Raw genomic sequence first — 16,667 nt, forward strand, 5'->3', positions numbered from 1 at the left:
GTTATTAAGTGTTAATTGAATTGTTTGTTTAATCTTCCTGCTCCTCAGAGCTCACAGGTAAAGTTGGGTTGATCAGAAGCTGGAGGCTCTCTGAGCTCCTATCTCCATCAGGACAGGAGGGGACGCGCTGTCCCCTGTCGGCCGTGCGTGGAAATGATCCAGATCATGAGGGGGCTGGACTGGAGCCAGGTATATATATATATGGAAAAAAAAAAAAAAAAAAAAAAACCTGGCAGGCCCATCAGGAGGGAGCTCTCCGTTTGAGAGCAGAGCGCAGCCACGTTCAGAGGCAGAGAGGAGGAGAGGAGAGAAGAGGAGAGGAGAGGAGTCCTGATCCACAGCGGTGCCAGACGCGCCGTCCGCTCTGCGCTTTCCAGCACTTTACCTGCGTTTTTCTTTCTTTAAAAAAAAAATAAATCAAAACTTTACATTGGAGCCGAGTCTGAGGGATTACCACAGTTCGGTTCGGATTTCTCGGCCCAGTTTGGAATATTGTTCTGGATTAAAGCCGCGCAGGTACAGTCCAGTTTGGAGAGCCATTAAGACCCGTCCATGTGACTTTTTTGTGCGCAGCAAATGGACACAGATTAGACACCAGTTTCTAAGAATTTTATTTATTTTCCTGCTTGCTGAAATCCTAGATAAGAGCTTGAGAACCTCCCGGGATCGTTTCTTCTCGAGGAAAAGTCTCAGTGGTTTTCAAGAAAAGAAGAAGCCCCGTCTCCTTCGCGCGCGGCTCCTTTTTGTTTCCTTTTTGTTTCTTCTTTTTTTTTTTTTTTTTACCCGAGCCATCCCAGAGATGGTGGGGCACCTTCATCTGCAAGCGATGGATGACAGCCTGAAAGGAAAGAACCGGGAAGGGCTGCTCGACAGTCCGGACTCGGGCTTGCCCCCCAGTCCCAGCCCGCCCTTCTGCTCCCTGTCCCCGGCCCCGATGGAGCCGCGCTCCGGCAGCTGCTCCACGCCTGTCTACAGCCACCACGGCTGCTTTCACAAGAAGGACGGCAAAGAGGGCAAACTGGTGAGCAACTCTCCATACTTTCTTTCTTCACTCACACAGTGAATGATTGGGGGGTAAGAGATGATGGGAAATCGAGAAAATCTGAGAGCGTTTCAGTGTTTGAGCAGAACCAGATTTGGGATCAGTCCCCCCCTCCTCCTCACAACATCTGGAAGCTTTCTGTCTCTCTCTCTCTCTCTGGACGGAATTCCTCAGACGCAAACCTCTGATGTTTGCGCTCATGGTGAGGATGAGGAGGGTGGCTCCTGGTTCAAACGGCATGTTTTCATTCTCACTGCGGTGCATCAGCTGTTCCAGAACCACAGGAGGGTCCGCGAGCCGGTACCAAGGGGGTGGAGGTGGGGGGTGGGGGTCCTCAGCTGGGCCTCCAAGCAGAGGTCCGGGGACTCCCAGGGGTCCCTTCCAGGGCTCCGTGGGGTAGACTGACGGGTCCTGTTCTGTAACTGTCTGAGACCATCACCTCTGTCACTGAGACAGAAGCACTGATTCAAATACAGGAATGTATGTCTCCTGCCAACCGGCTTATAAAGACAAAAAGGTGGAACAGTGAAACCAACATTACGAGCAGTCTTGTGTTACATCTCGGCATGTTATGCTTACAGTATGTGTTGTGAAGGACTCTCAGCTAATACCACGCCAAATTTTAGGTCCATATCTGTGAAACTGACTGAGTCATAACAATTTGTTGTGTTTTCAAGGTCCACTGGCTGTGGCAGCTATCTTGAATGAGGTTGACTCATAAAGAGCTGTAGATGAACATCCAATCAATAGTTTCTGCAAATTTCATCAACATTTGTCCTGTAGCATATAAGATATTCTGCTAACAGACGTGTGCACACACACGTTGCTATAAGCTGAACCCAGATGAGCTGATCTGATTGGTTGTAAATCAGATCCCTGAACCTCCCTGACCTGTTGGACCCGTTCATGTGAAACGGTCTTCTTAACGCGTCCATCAATTTCTGACAGATAAGTCTGTTGTTGTTGTTTTCTTCTGCCCGCAGATTTTTTTTTCTCCCCCCCAAGCTGCAAAACAAAAGTCACTCAGTCCCAGTCAGTCTGTGAATAAAGACATTAAAACACGTTTTATATTTTAGGCAAATAATATGACCTGTAGTTGATCTGCTCACTTGTTTTTTTGTGCGTTTTCAGCCTATAAACAACAACAGCTTATACCCCACTTTTACGAACGTCAATAACATCAACATATTATTCGAGTTTAATCATGTGAACAGTCTAATTATGCAGCTGGACGTGCCTCCGTCGGGGGTACTGCGGCACCCTCTGCGCTCCTAGTTGCCAGGTCCTGGGCTTTGTGGCTCCTGTTCTATCAGCAAACATGAGCAAAGTGAAACCTTAGAGACTTAAAGGGATAATTCAAGTCTTTACACAAAGACTTAAAGGGATCTTACGAGCATTTTGAAGTGTGATTCTGCGGAAAACGTCTGAACATTTAATATCTCGCCTGTTGCAGAAAGATCTTTGAACGGCCTCAGTTTGGGGGAACAGAGTTGACGGCTGACAGGACAGATGAGCTAACGGCTAGTCCGAATGCTGCCATCCTAAAATACCTCTAATCTTAAAAAAAAATTATTATAGCTGTTTGCGTAAATACTTTTATAGACCTTTGCATTATGTTTATATTACAGTTATTTACATTGAATTCTATGGGTGGAAGTGCCCACCTCAAATAGCCAAAATATCCCTCATATATGACTAGATCCAATATTTCTCTATATGTGGAAATATGAAGGAAATTATGTGGAAAACAAGGAAATACAAACATTCTCCTGACTGTGTTTGTGTTCAACTCATTTAGTTCTTCACCATCCCACACACAAAGCAACATAATAAATATACTTTTTACCTGAAATCTTGCAAAGCTCTAACTGGAGGCTACTGAATGTGCACAAATCTGCAGCATGTTTACAAGAAAACATGCAAACAGTTAGCTACATTTATTTTACTTAGAACTGTAAGAGAAACTAACAGGATTTAAATATTTTCCACTGCAAAGGAAAGCAGGGGGGGGGGGGGAGGTTTATGATAATTTGGTGGATTTTCTTGTCTTTCAAATGGATGCATGCATTTTAATAACACATCCTGCTGTGACCTGTGTCTTGCACACACACACACACACTGCAGGGCTTGATTTGAGTGAAAACCAAATCCAGGTCACTCCCAGTTTCCAAAGCCTTCAGAACATGTCTGCGCAGGACGGCGTGGCTTTGGACGTGTCTGAATGAAGGAGGCCTCAGAGAAGCTGTGCCCTGCCAGCTGCTGAACACACACGTGCACACGCACACACACACACACCTGAGTCCTTCAGTTTACTGTTAGTTTTAACAGGAGCTGTTCCAGTGGACGGGGCTCTGTCCTGGTTCTATTTTCGACTTGTTTTTGTCGCCACCATAGAACAATCCTCCGGCTCTATTTTGAGGAGCAGCAGCTTGTTAGAGCGGCAGCAGTCTGTTGCATAAGTGTTTAATGACCTCCAGCTTCTAAATTAAACGTGGATTAACGCTCAGACAAACAGATCAGTTTTCAAACTCGGTTCAGATTGGTGCGAATGCAGCATAATCCCTCTTCCCACTTGCGTTTCTCACACGCACAGAGGTCTACGTTACACGTGTTTATGCAAAGTCACGGAAAGGTGGGTGTCGGTTAGCAAAATACCTCATGCACCGCTGGGTGAAGTTTAGTGAAACTTTCAGAAAGTAATCAGTGGACGCACAACTGATTAACTTTTCGAGACAGTCTGATTCAAAATGTCTGCCTATCAACCTCAGCAAACACAAAAATTCCAATAACTTAGTCAGTTTTGCAGATATTGAGCTAGGATTTGGTGTGGAAGTAGCTGAGAGTCACCCTCAACACACACTCTGAGCGCGAACAGACCGCAAAAAGTCTGTGTGTAGAACATTGACACGAAAGGGGATGAATGATACACAGTCCTTCAAGGAATGCTCGGCCTTTAATTGTGGGTGAGCATAGTCTAATTCAGCCTCCCAGTGTGACATGGATGCACTCCCATCAACATCCATGTAAACACAGGATGTAAAAAGAGTCCGAGGCGCCGCCACAAGGAGCAGCCAGCAGCTGGAAATCTGTTTGTCTTGGCGTTTCGCGTCGTGCTCTGTGCTTAGTGTGCTTTGATCAGCTGCAGACGCTTTCTTCCAAGCAGAAATGTGCTTCCAGGTGGGCTTCTTCTGCGTTTCCCAATCGTCCCTGACATACCTGGAATGCTCTCCGAGCCGAAGCAGAGGCGCCAAACAAACAAAGAAAAAAAAAGGTTGACCACGCAGTCGTACAGCGGGCCCACGCCGCAGACGCCTGCAGACACACTCCACTCAGTCCTGCGCGGTATGAAAAGCCCAGCAGCTGTGCGAGTTCGGCGCCACCATTCAGAAAGTGTGCTGGGGTAAGACGAGCTTGGATCCGCTCGTCTCCTCCTGCTGGCATGTGCAGCCAGGCCGGGGCATGTGACACCCCCCCTCTCATGTGTAAGGTGAGAGGTCGAGGTGCCGCTGGGTTCACACGGCTGGGACAGAAAGTGCTCAGTCAGAGTCGGGGACAAGCAGGATGTCTGAGCGGAGACACGTCACACTCACAGATGTTTTTTTTAAATAATCAAAACATGGATCAGCCACCACAGCTGATCAATCTCAGCAGACACTAAAAGTGTCAGGTTTACAGAGGCGGGAGTAGCTGGGAGTCATCACCAACACATACCAACACATCACACGAGATCTGTGCATTATCGTAACGTCGTTTTCAGGATTTGACCAAAACGGCTACGGCTCTTGCATTTCTCAACAAGGTGATCTTAGTCTAAGACTTGCGGTGAGTTTGGAACATGCTGATCTTTTCAGTTGTCGTTACAGTATCCCATCTGACAGCCGTGTTTCAGTCTCAGCAGGAGTGCACCGGGGGCAGGCGTGTTCTGCGTTGAACTTGCGCTTTGCCCGAATGTTCCCAGATTAACTGACATTAAAGCCGTCCGTGGGATGAGAGAGGAACGATGTTCTTACCTGTGGGGAGATAAACACCTGGCCGCTCAGTGTCAGACTTCTTTGTGTGTTTGGGTTCAGAAGAGCCAGCCCTGACATGGGGTTCAGTGAATGAACAAACCTGGCACCCAGAGGAAGTCAGCTTGCTGTAAACTAACAACCGTTCGGCCTTTTGCTTTTATTCGGCTAAAACGAGCATATTGTCTTCGTTGACAGTTCGACAGCTGGTTTAATATCCCCGCAGTAATGCATTTCACCCTCCGCCGTGCAGAGCTGTTAGGGCTCAGAGTATGTGATGTGGATGACACTCAGCTACCACCACACCAAGTTTTAGCTCTATATCTGTCAAAAAAAAGCAGAACTAAAGCTATTTTCGTCTTTGCTGGAGTCAATTCACCAAGCTTGAATCGGGACGTTCACCCAATGATTATTTTCTGAGTGTCTTCCAAATCCGCCCAGTGGTTGATGAGATATTTTGCTAACAAACGGTCAAACACACGAACAGTGAGGCAGATGGAAGAATTCTGAGTACGAGGCTTGAAATGGTGAGGCAAAATGACAGCGAGTGGAGACGTTTTAAACTTTACCAGTGACTGTATCACCTCTCTGTAGCAGGTAGCAGCTCTAAAGGCTCGGTCTTTTTACTTTGAAAACATCGATGGGGTGTAATTATTTGGATTAGGGCAGAAGTGCTGCTCTGAGAGCCGGACCGTCGATAAGACCGGTTCTCACCAGGGAGGGTTTTTATTTGGGGAGCTGAACAATGCTGTCATTTTCTCTTTTCTTTCTGTCTGTTTTCAAAAACTAGTTTTTCTTGATAGGGTGCACTGAAAGCAGCCTCTGTTTTTTCTCTCCCCCCCACTCCACGCAGCTGCCCTACCTGCTGCTGAACTGCGCCGGAGCGGACCCGAAGACTCGAATGCACCCCGTGTTCTTCGGCGAGAGCATCGAAGTCAACCCCAAACCAGAGCGGGAAATCAAGTAAGAGACCCTGAACGTTAAAGGGATAGTCCGGTGATTTGTGAAGTGATGTTCTGTCAGATAGTTATCAACAGTCAGTACCTTATCAGTGTGAGGAAAAAGGCGGAAGTCTTTGTTCAGGGTAGGCTAACGAGTTGCCAAACAAAGACCCATTAGATGTCATTTTTCAGGCTTCAAGGCTAGCTATTAGCCTAGCCTGGGTGAAGATTTCAGCCATTGTCTCCACACTCTGTGCTCCATGACTGCTAAAGGTCTTAGACTGTCCCTTTAACTCCCTTTTTAATTGTTTTTGTCCCAGGTGCTCCTCCGAGGTGAGGTACGACTCCGACAAGCACTACAGAGACCGGGTGCTCTGCGCCCCCGTTCCCACGCCCACCTCCTTCAGCGAGACGGTGGTGGCGGTGAAGGACTGCACCTGGAGGAGCTACAAGACGCAGGTGTACCTGGAGCCCCGGCAGAAGCCCGTCAGCTACCAGAGCACCACCATCATCTACCCGAAACACGCCAAGAACACTTACCGCACCACGCTCAACTACAACGCCGCGGGCTCCCGCCGCTGGTTCGTGTCCACGGTGCAGCTGGAGTCCAGCGAGGACACGAGCCCTTGCATCATCTACACCGAGGACCTGTAGAGCCCGGACAGCAGGAGGCCCGCATCCTGACCAGCAAAGATGGGGGGGGAGGGGTTTGTGTGGGGTTTTTTTTTCTTCTACTTTAAAATAAAATATTTTCTTTAGAGGATGGAGAAATGTCCAAAAGGAGAAATACCTGGATCCAGTTAAAGCTGGTGACTGATGGCGAGGGATTTAATGTCTTATTTAACACAAGAACTGACGGATCTGGACCCTCCGCTCTCCTTCAGGTTGGACCGGAACCTCCGAGGGCTCTGTGTTCATAAGACGACGCGCGTCGGTCGAAGCCGAGCCATCTGAATATAGCCTTGATTTGATTGCACTTGTTCTTTGGGCTTTTTACTTCCCACCTCCCAGCTCTCTCGGTGGCTTCGACACTGAAGTGGGGAATCTCTGTGCCGCCTTTAAAAAGTGGACCAAAAATAAAAACAAAATCCTTTGAACGGTTTAGTTCCTTCACCCAACTCCACACCCTGAGAGAGAAGGTTTCAGCTGATCCAGTGAGGCTGAAGAGGGATCAGGAAGTGATTACAGCTGCCTGAAAAAAAAAAAAAAAAAAGCCAGTGAAACTCTTAGAATTATGTCGGATTAAACTTAACTGAACTCATTTTTTGGGTGACCAGTTTCCAAGAGGTCCTGGAAGGTTGGGCTGCTCAGCACAAAGCTCATGTTTAGGAGATTAATAAACAGGTTTTTATTTATTAAATTAAAAAAAAAGTGCTCATCAGAACTGTGTAGCTCTGGGAAAGGGGTCTGCAACCTGCGGCTTTGGGGCCACACGTGGCTCTTTGCAGCTTTGATATATATATATATATATACATAGCCAGAAAAGGCCAGTTAAGCAGTTTTCCCGTCCAATTATATACGAATATGTGAATAATACGTCCATGACATGACAGAATTATACTAATATTACAAAATTCAAATTTGAGGCAAGCTGCTGGAGGGAAAACAGAAAAGGCAGTTTTTAACACACTACAAGACATCAAAACGTGGCAAGTCATTTTGATAACATAAATGAAAGGTTTTGGTTTTTATCACTGCAGAAGAAACTCAGTAAGTCACAAATTAATATCCAACAAACTGGCCTAATTGTTGTGTTCACTCAAACAAATGATGAGGATGCCGGTAAGTACTTTGTTATTTTAAAGTCGGATCGGGCCCCTCACAGTTCAGTTTTTTAAATGTTATAAAAGAGTTTGGTCTTTTCTTAATTTCAGACCAAACGTCCCTTTTTATTTGTCGTATTTTTATAACTTCTAATGAGTCGTGTTATCTTCATGTGAGGCACGTTTGGCGTTTTCGTTCAGATTTTGTTTGGTGAGTTAAAACACAGAAAAAATAAGGGTTGCAGACCCTGTCGAGCGTCGACAGAGTCTCTCAGAAATGGGGGCAGGATGATTTGTTTGTTTCCAATCAGAATTCACCTCAAACCTGATGGTGGAGTTTCACGCACAAGAAAAAAAAAAAAAAAGCAGAAAGGGACAATCGGAGGGCTGCAATCAATGCCTTTCTAATAAAAGTCTCGGTGCAGAAGTCCCTGCGGCCTGATTCTCTGCTAGAATCCAGCTTTCCAGGGTTGACTGAAACAAGTCTTTCGGAAGATGTTAACCTTGCAAATAAAAAAAGAAACAAAAACAAAGTAACTCTCACGCAGAGTTAGACACCTCAGAAACAACAGTGGCATTAATTCAACATTAAAGTCTAAAAGAATCAGAAAACGTCAGATTCCTGTTCAGCCCCATTCATTCTGATTTGATCCGTTTGTGATCCAACGCAGATCAAATCCCTCAGTAATCCCAAATATGTACAAAGTGAAGCCATGAAACCACATGAAATTTCCATTTTGAAGAATTTCCTCTTTTCCTGTGCTTCACATCTGTCTTATATAACAAGAAAATCCATTAGGATTGCTGAAAAAGGTGATGTTCAGACTTCAGACTTTACCTCAGATGTTTTTTTTTTTTTTTTTTTTTGGGGGGGGGGGGCAGACTTGGTTGCAGATGTGTATTCCTGTTTTCTTTTAGCGCTCTTGTTTTATTTTGTACTTTGGAGCTGAGACGGCGCATCAGGACAGCAAGGAGGCTGCTGATGATGACGGGGATGTGGGGAAACAGGAAGTGGAATTAGAAAGGGCTCAGAAAGAGGATCTGCTGTTTGGTAAAAAGAAATAAAGTTACCGACGGACGAAGAAGGGGCTGTTGTGAGGTGAAGCTCCTGAGAGGATGTTGGAGTTGAAGTTTTTGATCGGTTCCGAGGAATGTCAGAAGATGACAGGAGAGTAGGTTGATGGATGTCGAGTCTTTACTTTGGTGGTTTTATGTGTCGTCACTGTAAGATATTTCCTCTGTTGTATATGTGGCATCGAGGCACTTCATAATTCTCTTTATATTTTTGTACATCGATCATTGTTCCTGTTCTGATTAAAGGTAATTATTTAAGAAGATGTATATCCTGATGAATAAAAACAATCCTAAGAAAAATTCAAAGTACTTGTGCTGATTTATGAGCAACTGTTGCTTTGTTTTGAATATATAAATAAGCTGTTATCACATCAGCCTGTTTAATCTGGACCTAAACGCCCCTCAAGAAAGAGAAAAGTTCTTTGTTGAGTAAATCTTTTGTTTCCGCCTCTTTACCTACCCATGAGGACACGCTGTAAGTTGTGAACGCGCAGCTCCTGCAGCCAAAGTAGGTGCCGAGTTTTGGATGGGGGCCTCAGGTTCTCCTCAGAGCGGCACTCAGACGGAGGTGTCTCCTGTGAAAACGACTAAAGCTGCTCAAACTCATGAATACATACAGAGAGTAGATTCTACTGGGTTTTATAGTGTGTTCAAATGAAAGCTTCAGAAAGGAATCATTGGATGTACATCTACAACTTATGGAATAACCAAATCTAAGATGGCTGCCACGGCTAATCAGTTAGCCTACACCAGGGTTAGGCAACCCTGGTCCTCGAGGGCCACCATCCTGCATGTTTTACTTGTTTCTCTGCTCCAACACACCTGATTTGAATCAATGTGTGATTAACAGGCTTCTGCAGAACATGAAGAGGTCATTTAACCACTGAATCAGGTGTGTCGGAGCAGGGAAACATGCAGGATAGTGGCCCTCGAGGCCCAGGATTGCCTACACAAAAGCAGCTATAACTCAGTCAGTTTTACAGATAATCTCGAGCTGAGTGGTAGTAGCTGAAAGTCATTCACAGCACATGCTTTGAGTGTGGCATTTTAAGTTATTGCGAATTATTGTTAGGTTTTAACAAATCAGCTACAACTGAACGGAAACTCTACAACTCTTTAAAGTGAAACGAAAGCTTGAACGTTTCAATCGGAAGCTTTGATTTGGTTTTTGAAGCCACCAGCTTAGGTAAACTGGGCCACAGACTTCAAACGACAATCACTTTAAAATCGTTCCAGGAAACACACGTGTCCTGATGCAGATCTTAATCTGCAAAATAAACGTTTTGTGAATGACTCAATGGCCATAGGTGAACTCTTTGTATCGTGACCTGTGGAGAAGAAGATGATGATTATTACTGGAAAAACTGCCTTCAATTGGAGGGCAAGCTTTAAGCAAAACTCACAAGACTACCACCTATAGCTACAAGAAAACAAATTGTGATTTTGTCTCAATTTATCAAATTTTGGTAAGGCTGTTTAAACTTATTTCAATGTTGTGAAGCTTTGGATTTTCTCTTTCATTTAATCTGTAACTTAAACGTAAGCTTTTACCGCCCCCTGCTGGAAGGGTACCGTCATTACACCGAACCTGCAAGATGATTTGAATCGGAGCAAAGATTCAAAACCAACCAAATAACGCGACTCTGAGACCATGAATGGCAATAAGCTTTTTATTTAAACATTAAGGCAGTGTCTTTTTTTGTTTGTTTTTCATTTTTACACTGCTATCCACAAAGCTTGCTGGTGGGCATGTAGAATTTAACCATGTGAATATTTTTCTTTTCATAATACCAACCTCGAAGCAAGCCACATAAATATTTACATCTCTTCAATTGTATGTACAATCCTTGCTATTATACAGTGGGTTATAATAAAAAAAAAAATTATGCACAAAATGGTTGAACGATGTATTGTTTGTCAATTCTCTGTGACGATCAGACGGTCCAGGGAACAAACCAGCAATCAACTTTGTCCTTTTAAGGTCTGAATGAATCTTTTGATTTTTTTTTTAATAATGACACAGGTAAGCCATGAAAAACACTTTAAAAACAAACGACAAAAAAAAAAAAAAAATTGATGCATGTTAAAAATTCATTTCAATGTACTTTTAAAAACATCTGTTTAGGGAACAGCTGGATATGGCTTTAGTGTCACATTCTTACATTTCAGCAGTGGAAAAAAAGGATTTACATACAGGGTGCCCAATGTACAGAGCCTGGCTGTGTTTTGTTTTATTTATTTTTTTTGCCTCGAACGATGAAGTTACAAACCCTCCCGCGGTCCAAATAGAAAGAGCTAAAACCCAGCTGAGATGAGCTGTCAGCAGGTAAGGCATTCTGGATGCTTCACCATCGATACCAAGGTTGACGGAGGGAGAGGAGGTAGTCCTATAACAGTCGTGTCTGTGCTGTGAGGAGCCCGCTGTGACAGCGTGAGCGAAACACCGCCGAGTCTTTCCAGACCAAACTCACTGCCGCTGTGTTCAACCACCGGGGGGACTCCGTCCCGCGCCTGTAAGACGTCAGAACTTTCCCTCGCGAAATTACACAAGAGTGGCCTTGAAAATACTGCATGAAAATGTGAGAACATGTCAACTAACGTCATGCAATAACACCACCCCAACGCCTCGTTCTCGACTTCCTCCAACCCGTACAGACAAAGAAGGTGCAATGAAGTACACTTATAGTAGAATGTCAGCTGATGGAGGCCCGAGCATGCCGGGCTGTCACACACTTTGTGCACGACGAGGAGTTCAACCGGTAGAAACGAAAAGTCAGAAAGATTTGGAAGATTTGGGGAGGAAAGGTGCAGAGGAAAGAAAGAAAAAAAAAAAAAAAGGATGTTTTATTTTGATTTCGGTTAGATATTTCTTTGTGTGGACACTCTAAACTCTGGCAAAGGGAGGTAAAAGGAAACTTGTGCGTCACTGTTCAGCACTAGAAAAATAAAATAAATGGCACTTAGCACTAAGAATATCTCATAACTGTACACAATCTGCCAGGAGGAGGAGGGGCGCTGAAGCAGCGCCTCTGGGCAGTAAAAGGTCAGAGGTCAGACCTCCTTGGTGGGACTCCAGGAGGCCGTGTGACTCTGACAGAACCATCAAATAAGAGTCATGGAAAGATGGCTTTTTGTAATGCTAAGGAACTTCGAGTGAAGCTGTGGAATTTGCTTTTAAGCAGCTTTAAAGGTTGGTCTGCAACCTGCTCGCAGCGGCTTTCTGATCATTCACTTTTAGGTGATTGTCGCTTTGAGTTGGGTAGCGCTAAAAAAAAAAAAAAAAAAAAACGTAAGCAGCGAGACCGACATCACCAGACAGGCGCTAAAGGATCGCTCCACAGTGGGACTTCTGTGCTGTTTGACTCCACTTTCACCCGCTCCTGGAAACACAGAGGGTTTAAAAAAAAAAAAAAATGCCACTGTGAACAGATTGACAACTAAGTGCTCAATATCCAAAAAACCGTTTCAACAAACACAGACATGGTTAATATAAAAACAGTGAGAAAGTGTCACTTGTCTCAGTGCCATCCATCTGGCAGATCATCCCCGTCCCCCACACAGATTCCTGAAGTCAGCGGGGCTTTGCCTTTCTCCAGGACCATCCCCAGTAACATATGACATCAGCAATAAACCGCTAGTTTACCCTGTAAACCAATGATATGACCCCCCCAAGATAATCTCTGCCCCTCAACCCCACCCCTTAAGAAAAACAAAAAAAGGAAAAAAAAGAAAAGAAAGAAAGATACATCTTTGCAGATAACAGACAACAAATGACACCATCAAAAGTTCACCATCAATTTGTACTAAAAGTCTCAGCTCACAAACACAGGACCGGACTGACAGAAGTTAAAGAAGAAAAGCGATGTTGGTTCTCCTCCCGTCTCCGTGCGTTTATCACTGTAGTGGTAGCAGGCCGCCTGCACCTGGAGTTCACTGTGAAGAAACGTGTCGGCCCTCGCCGTGCAGTCAGGTCCGACAAAACGATCCGTCACCGGAGCAACCGTCTTCTCCACAAAGCGCAGTACATCCCAGAGGTACAGGTCAACGTGTCTGTACTGATAAGGCCAGTGAGGAATCGTAGTAAAGAAAAAAAAAAAAGTGATTTGTCCTTCAGAGTAGTCCTGGAGTGAATGCATGATGTAAATGCAAACACGCACTGAGCAGCGGAGCTCCACTTCATCACTTCTGAGCGTCTCAGGTCCATGAAAGGAGACTATGATCTAATGAAGGAGAAGCAGGCTGGAAACATAGTGGGTAGGTCTGCAGACGCCTCAGCAGCACTCTGTGTGTGTGTGTGTGTGTGTGTGTGTGTGTGTGTGTGTGTGTATGGCTGCAGGTGACTTGTTAGCAGGTCTTGTTGTGCAGTGGCATTTCTGGGTCACTCGCTGTCAGACAGGGTCTCGTACTGAGACATAAGCAGAGGTTTGGGCTCCTCGTCCCAGGTGCGACCCTGTCCAGGTCCTGGTCCCGGTCCTGGGCCCTGCCCCCCCTGTTGACCAGAGGAGGGGGAATGAGCTGAAATTGTCCCACTGGGTAAACGGATCGTCAGCGGGTTGTATGGGAAAGGGGTCGGCGTTGAACCTGCAAACAGCAGAGAGATAACACAGTTTAAACCAGCTCAGAGCATCGCCCTCTTTCAGAGGGTTTAGTCACATCGGTCTGATGCGGACCTGCAGACAGAGGCCGGTCCTCCCAGACCCGGTTGGTAAGTGGAGTTCTTCGGTTGCAGTCGCCCTCAGAGTGAACCGAGGACACAGATGAAGGTCTCTCGCTGCCAGACAGACCTGGTCCTGGGGACTTGGCCTTACGCCCGTTGGAACGCCCATTGCCCTTCGTGGACTTTGAGCCGCCTGCAAACACAGGAGGCAGAGCTTCCACATTAAACAACAACTAAATCTTTTAAAGATACTGAGACTTCCTGCTCCGGAAAAGGTTAGAGACCATAAACAGTAAAAAACCTTTTATAGAACAACTGACGACAATGTTGATCAATCAGTGAACACTTTTCACCACAGACTAAATTACAAGATAACCACTCAATAAATGGAACGGTAATGGTTCACAATTTGCTTTTAAAAAGGCACTGGTGTCTTTTAGAAAATTAGACCACTTTAAAAGAAAAGGCAAAGAGTTCAAGCCCTGAACAATCAAGATGCTGCAGCTGCAAATCTGTAGTTCTGAGCAGAGGTTTGATGCAAAGCTTGGTGCTTTGAACACTTGAACCAGTGCTCTGAATTAACACAGACCAAAAACGTCCCGATAAGAATTAATATTACAGTTCCATCGTGATATAGTGAGTGTTTGTCCCGTTATATATAAGATGGTGTCACGATATCTGGGCTGCTGGTTCTGCAGGCAAAAAGACGATACTAAATGCCGCTGATCAAAAACACATCATCTAAAAGAAAACACAACCACGGTGTAAAAACCATCAAATGGAAACCAATAGTTTTCAAGGAACCTTGTGAGAATGAGTCTTCAGCCCGCCCGTCAGCAGCTGCAGCAGGACCCGTTGGGTTAGCGGTGCTGGATGGAGAGCGCTCCTCAGATGAATCCTCGTACTTCCCCATCAAGGCCTGTCTGATGATGGCCTCCAGGCCTATCGAGTTACCGGATGTCTCTGGAGTCGGGTGAATGCGCACAGTCCCGGTTCCTGTAAATGAACGAGACAATACATAAGACTGGGAAATTCAACTTGTGCTTTGCGTATTCAATACTGAGCAAACCTCGTGAGGTGAGGCGTTCCCACCAGCAGCAGCAATTTGATGGTGAGAATGAGTCCAGAATTAAATAAAAAACTTCAGTTAATTGTCGTAATCCTGGTTCGCTGAGCAGCATAGGTGAGTGTCTCACATTGGTCAGAAGCTCCTATTACGTTACGTCAGGCAGGATTGGCTGGAAATAAGCCTGTCAGTACCAGAGAGGGAAGGGTCCCTACCCCTATTTATAGGGATGTCGCTGCACTGACAGTTTATTCAAAAACAATCACGTCTTCCTTGCAACGTCAGAGCAAGGAGGGGGACTTGGTGAGACACTCATGTAACTCAGAGGACAGGGGTTACAACACTAACCTAAAGTTTTGTACAAGACAGGTGTACTGATACAGCATGGATTTCACCCACACGCTTCGCAGAGACTGGTGCCAACAGAGGGGCTGTTTTTAGAGCTGCTGTCTTTAATTCCACCCGAGGCTCTAAGGGTGGAGCAGTGAGAGCAGCCAGCACCAGAGGTAGGTCCCAGGATGGAACTAAAGGTCTCGAGACAGGGAGCTTCCTGCATGAACGCACCCACTAAGAGATGCTGGCCTGCAAGTTTTCCCTCGAAGTCTACATGGCAAGCTGAAATTGCAGCTAAATAAACCTTGATAGTGGAAAAGGCTTTTCCCTTACCAACCAGGTCTTGTAGAAAAAAAAAAGCTAATATCCCAGCCATGGAACATTGAAAAGGGATCTTTGAATTTCAGAGCACCATTTTTCAAAAATGGATCATTTGCACTCATATAGAGATCTTGTTGCAGGGGTTCTAGTACTCTGTATTGTCATAATAACATTCTGTGGGAGTCCCACAGAATATGGATTGACCCACTCACGAGCCAGGCCCATAGATCCAGCCTTTCTGGGTGGGGTGTGAAAAATTTGCCCTGGTGCCTGAGACAGCAGGTCCCTGCGTTCAGGCAGAGGCCACAGATCCTCCCATCTCCGCTAACCAGTGTTTCAATGGCCAGTGGGGCGCACCAAGCATCATTGACAGGCCCTCAGATCGTACCCTGGCTAGTGTTGGTGAAATGAGCGCTATGGCAGAGCCGGCGTCCACTCGCAGAGGTTTGGTCTGCCTTTGCAGGGAGAAGAACAGGGGGACACTGATTGGTCTCCTATGAGGCCAACAGGTCCAGAGATGGTTGCCCGTACCTCTGTTAGTCCAGCCTGGCCACCCCCAGATGAAGTTTCCACTCTGCTTAAAGAGGGTTCCCTCTGGACAGGAGGTCTGCCCCACAGTTCAGTTCAGCACTCCTGGGACATGAGTGGCCCTCAGAGACAGAAAATGTCTGCTGCTCCAAATGATTAGTTTGTGAGCCAGCGTGTGGAGCCTCCGTGATCTCAGAATGTTGATATAAGCCCCCACGTGGTGATCGTTCAGGAAGGAAAGAAAATGCTTCACTCTGAGGTGGACAGACAGGAGCTCCAAATAGTTTATGTGGGCTGACTGCATATTTAGGCCCCAAGACCCGTTCACCATTTTCCCTTTGCAGATGCCTCCCCAGCCTGACAGGTAGGCATTTGTTGTGACAACATTCCTGTCCTGCAAGATTCCCCATGGCATGCCCTGGGTCAGTGCGTTGGCATGCTGCTATGGATGTAGTGTTTCTGTGCAGGCTGAGGTAACTCTCACTCAGTGAGAAATATGTGGATTCGGCCTCTGTTGAGAGGTCACCCAGCTTTGGATCCCCCTCATGTGGAGACGTCTCAGCGGGACCACAGCTAATGATGAGGCCATCAGCCCCAAAAGCCTTCTGCACAGTCAGAGTGATACCAGATTTCCTCTGTGAAACATGGACAGGCAGTCCACCACAGCTTTCACTCCATCCTCTGTTAGCCTCGCTCCGGCCTGAACTAAGTCCAAACAGAGACCTATGAAGGATATGTCAGAACACTCTTTTCCATATTTATTTTGAAGCCCAGATCCATCACACGATGTGTTAATACAGCTGTGTGGTCTGCAGCCTCTTGGATGATGCTGCGATCAGCCAATCGTCTATGTGCATTGCCACTCGAATGCCCCGCCTCCTGAGTGGACCCACAGCTGCCTCTGTGCATTTTACAAACACTCTCAGTCTCAAACA

At 45.9% G+C, this 16,667-nt stretch overlaps 2 protein-coding genes across 5 annotated transcripts in view; one reads left to right on the top strand and one right to left on the bottom strand.

The window, feature by feature from the left end:
- Nucleotides 1–268: 268 nt before the first annotated feature.
- On the top strand, nt 269–8,129 carry rflna (refilin A). The gene is made up of 3 exons (XM_017435303.3): nt 269–1,021; nt 5,903–6,012; nt 6,311–8,129. The coding sequence occupies exons 1-3, from the start codon at nt 800–802 to the stop codon at nt 6,642–6,644; spliced, it is 666 nt and encodes a 221-aa protein (XP_017290792.1). The 5' UTR covers nt 269–799; the 3' UTR covers nt 6,645–8,129.
- A 2,352-nt stretch (nt 8,130–10,481) lies between these two features.
- Nucleotides 10,482–16,667, bottom strand: part of ncor2 (nuclear receptor corepressor 2) — a 98,758-nt gene continuing 92,572 nt past the window's right edge. For all 4 annotated transcript variants that reach the window (XM_025010378.2, XM_037976649.1, XM_017435312.3 and 1 more), the window contains exons 44-46: nt 14,289–14,480; nt 13,498–13,677; nt 10,482–13,408 (exon numbers count right to left, since the gene is read on the bottom strand). In XM_025010378.2, coding sequence (XP_024866146.1) covers nt 13,206–13,408; nt 13,498–13,677; nt 14,289–14,480 — 575 coding nt within the window. In that variant the 3' untranslated portion in view covers nt 10,482–13,205. The remainder of the gene's footprint in view (nt 13,409–13,497; nt 13,678–14,288; nt 14,481–16,667) is intronic.

This window comes from Kryptolebias marmoratus, linkage group LG1, assembly GCF_001649575.2.
Source record: "Kryptolebias marmoratus isolate JLee-2015 linkage group LG1, ASM164957v2, whole genome shotgun sequence".
Lineage (NCBI taxonomy): Eukaryota > Metazoa > Chordata > Actinopteri > Cyprinodontiformes > Rivulidae > Kryptolebias > Kryptolebias marmoratus.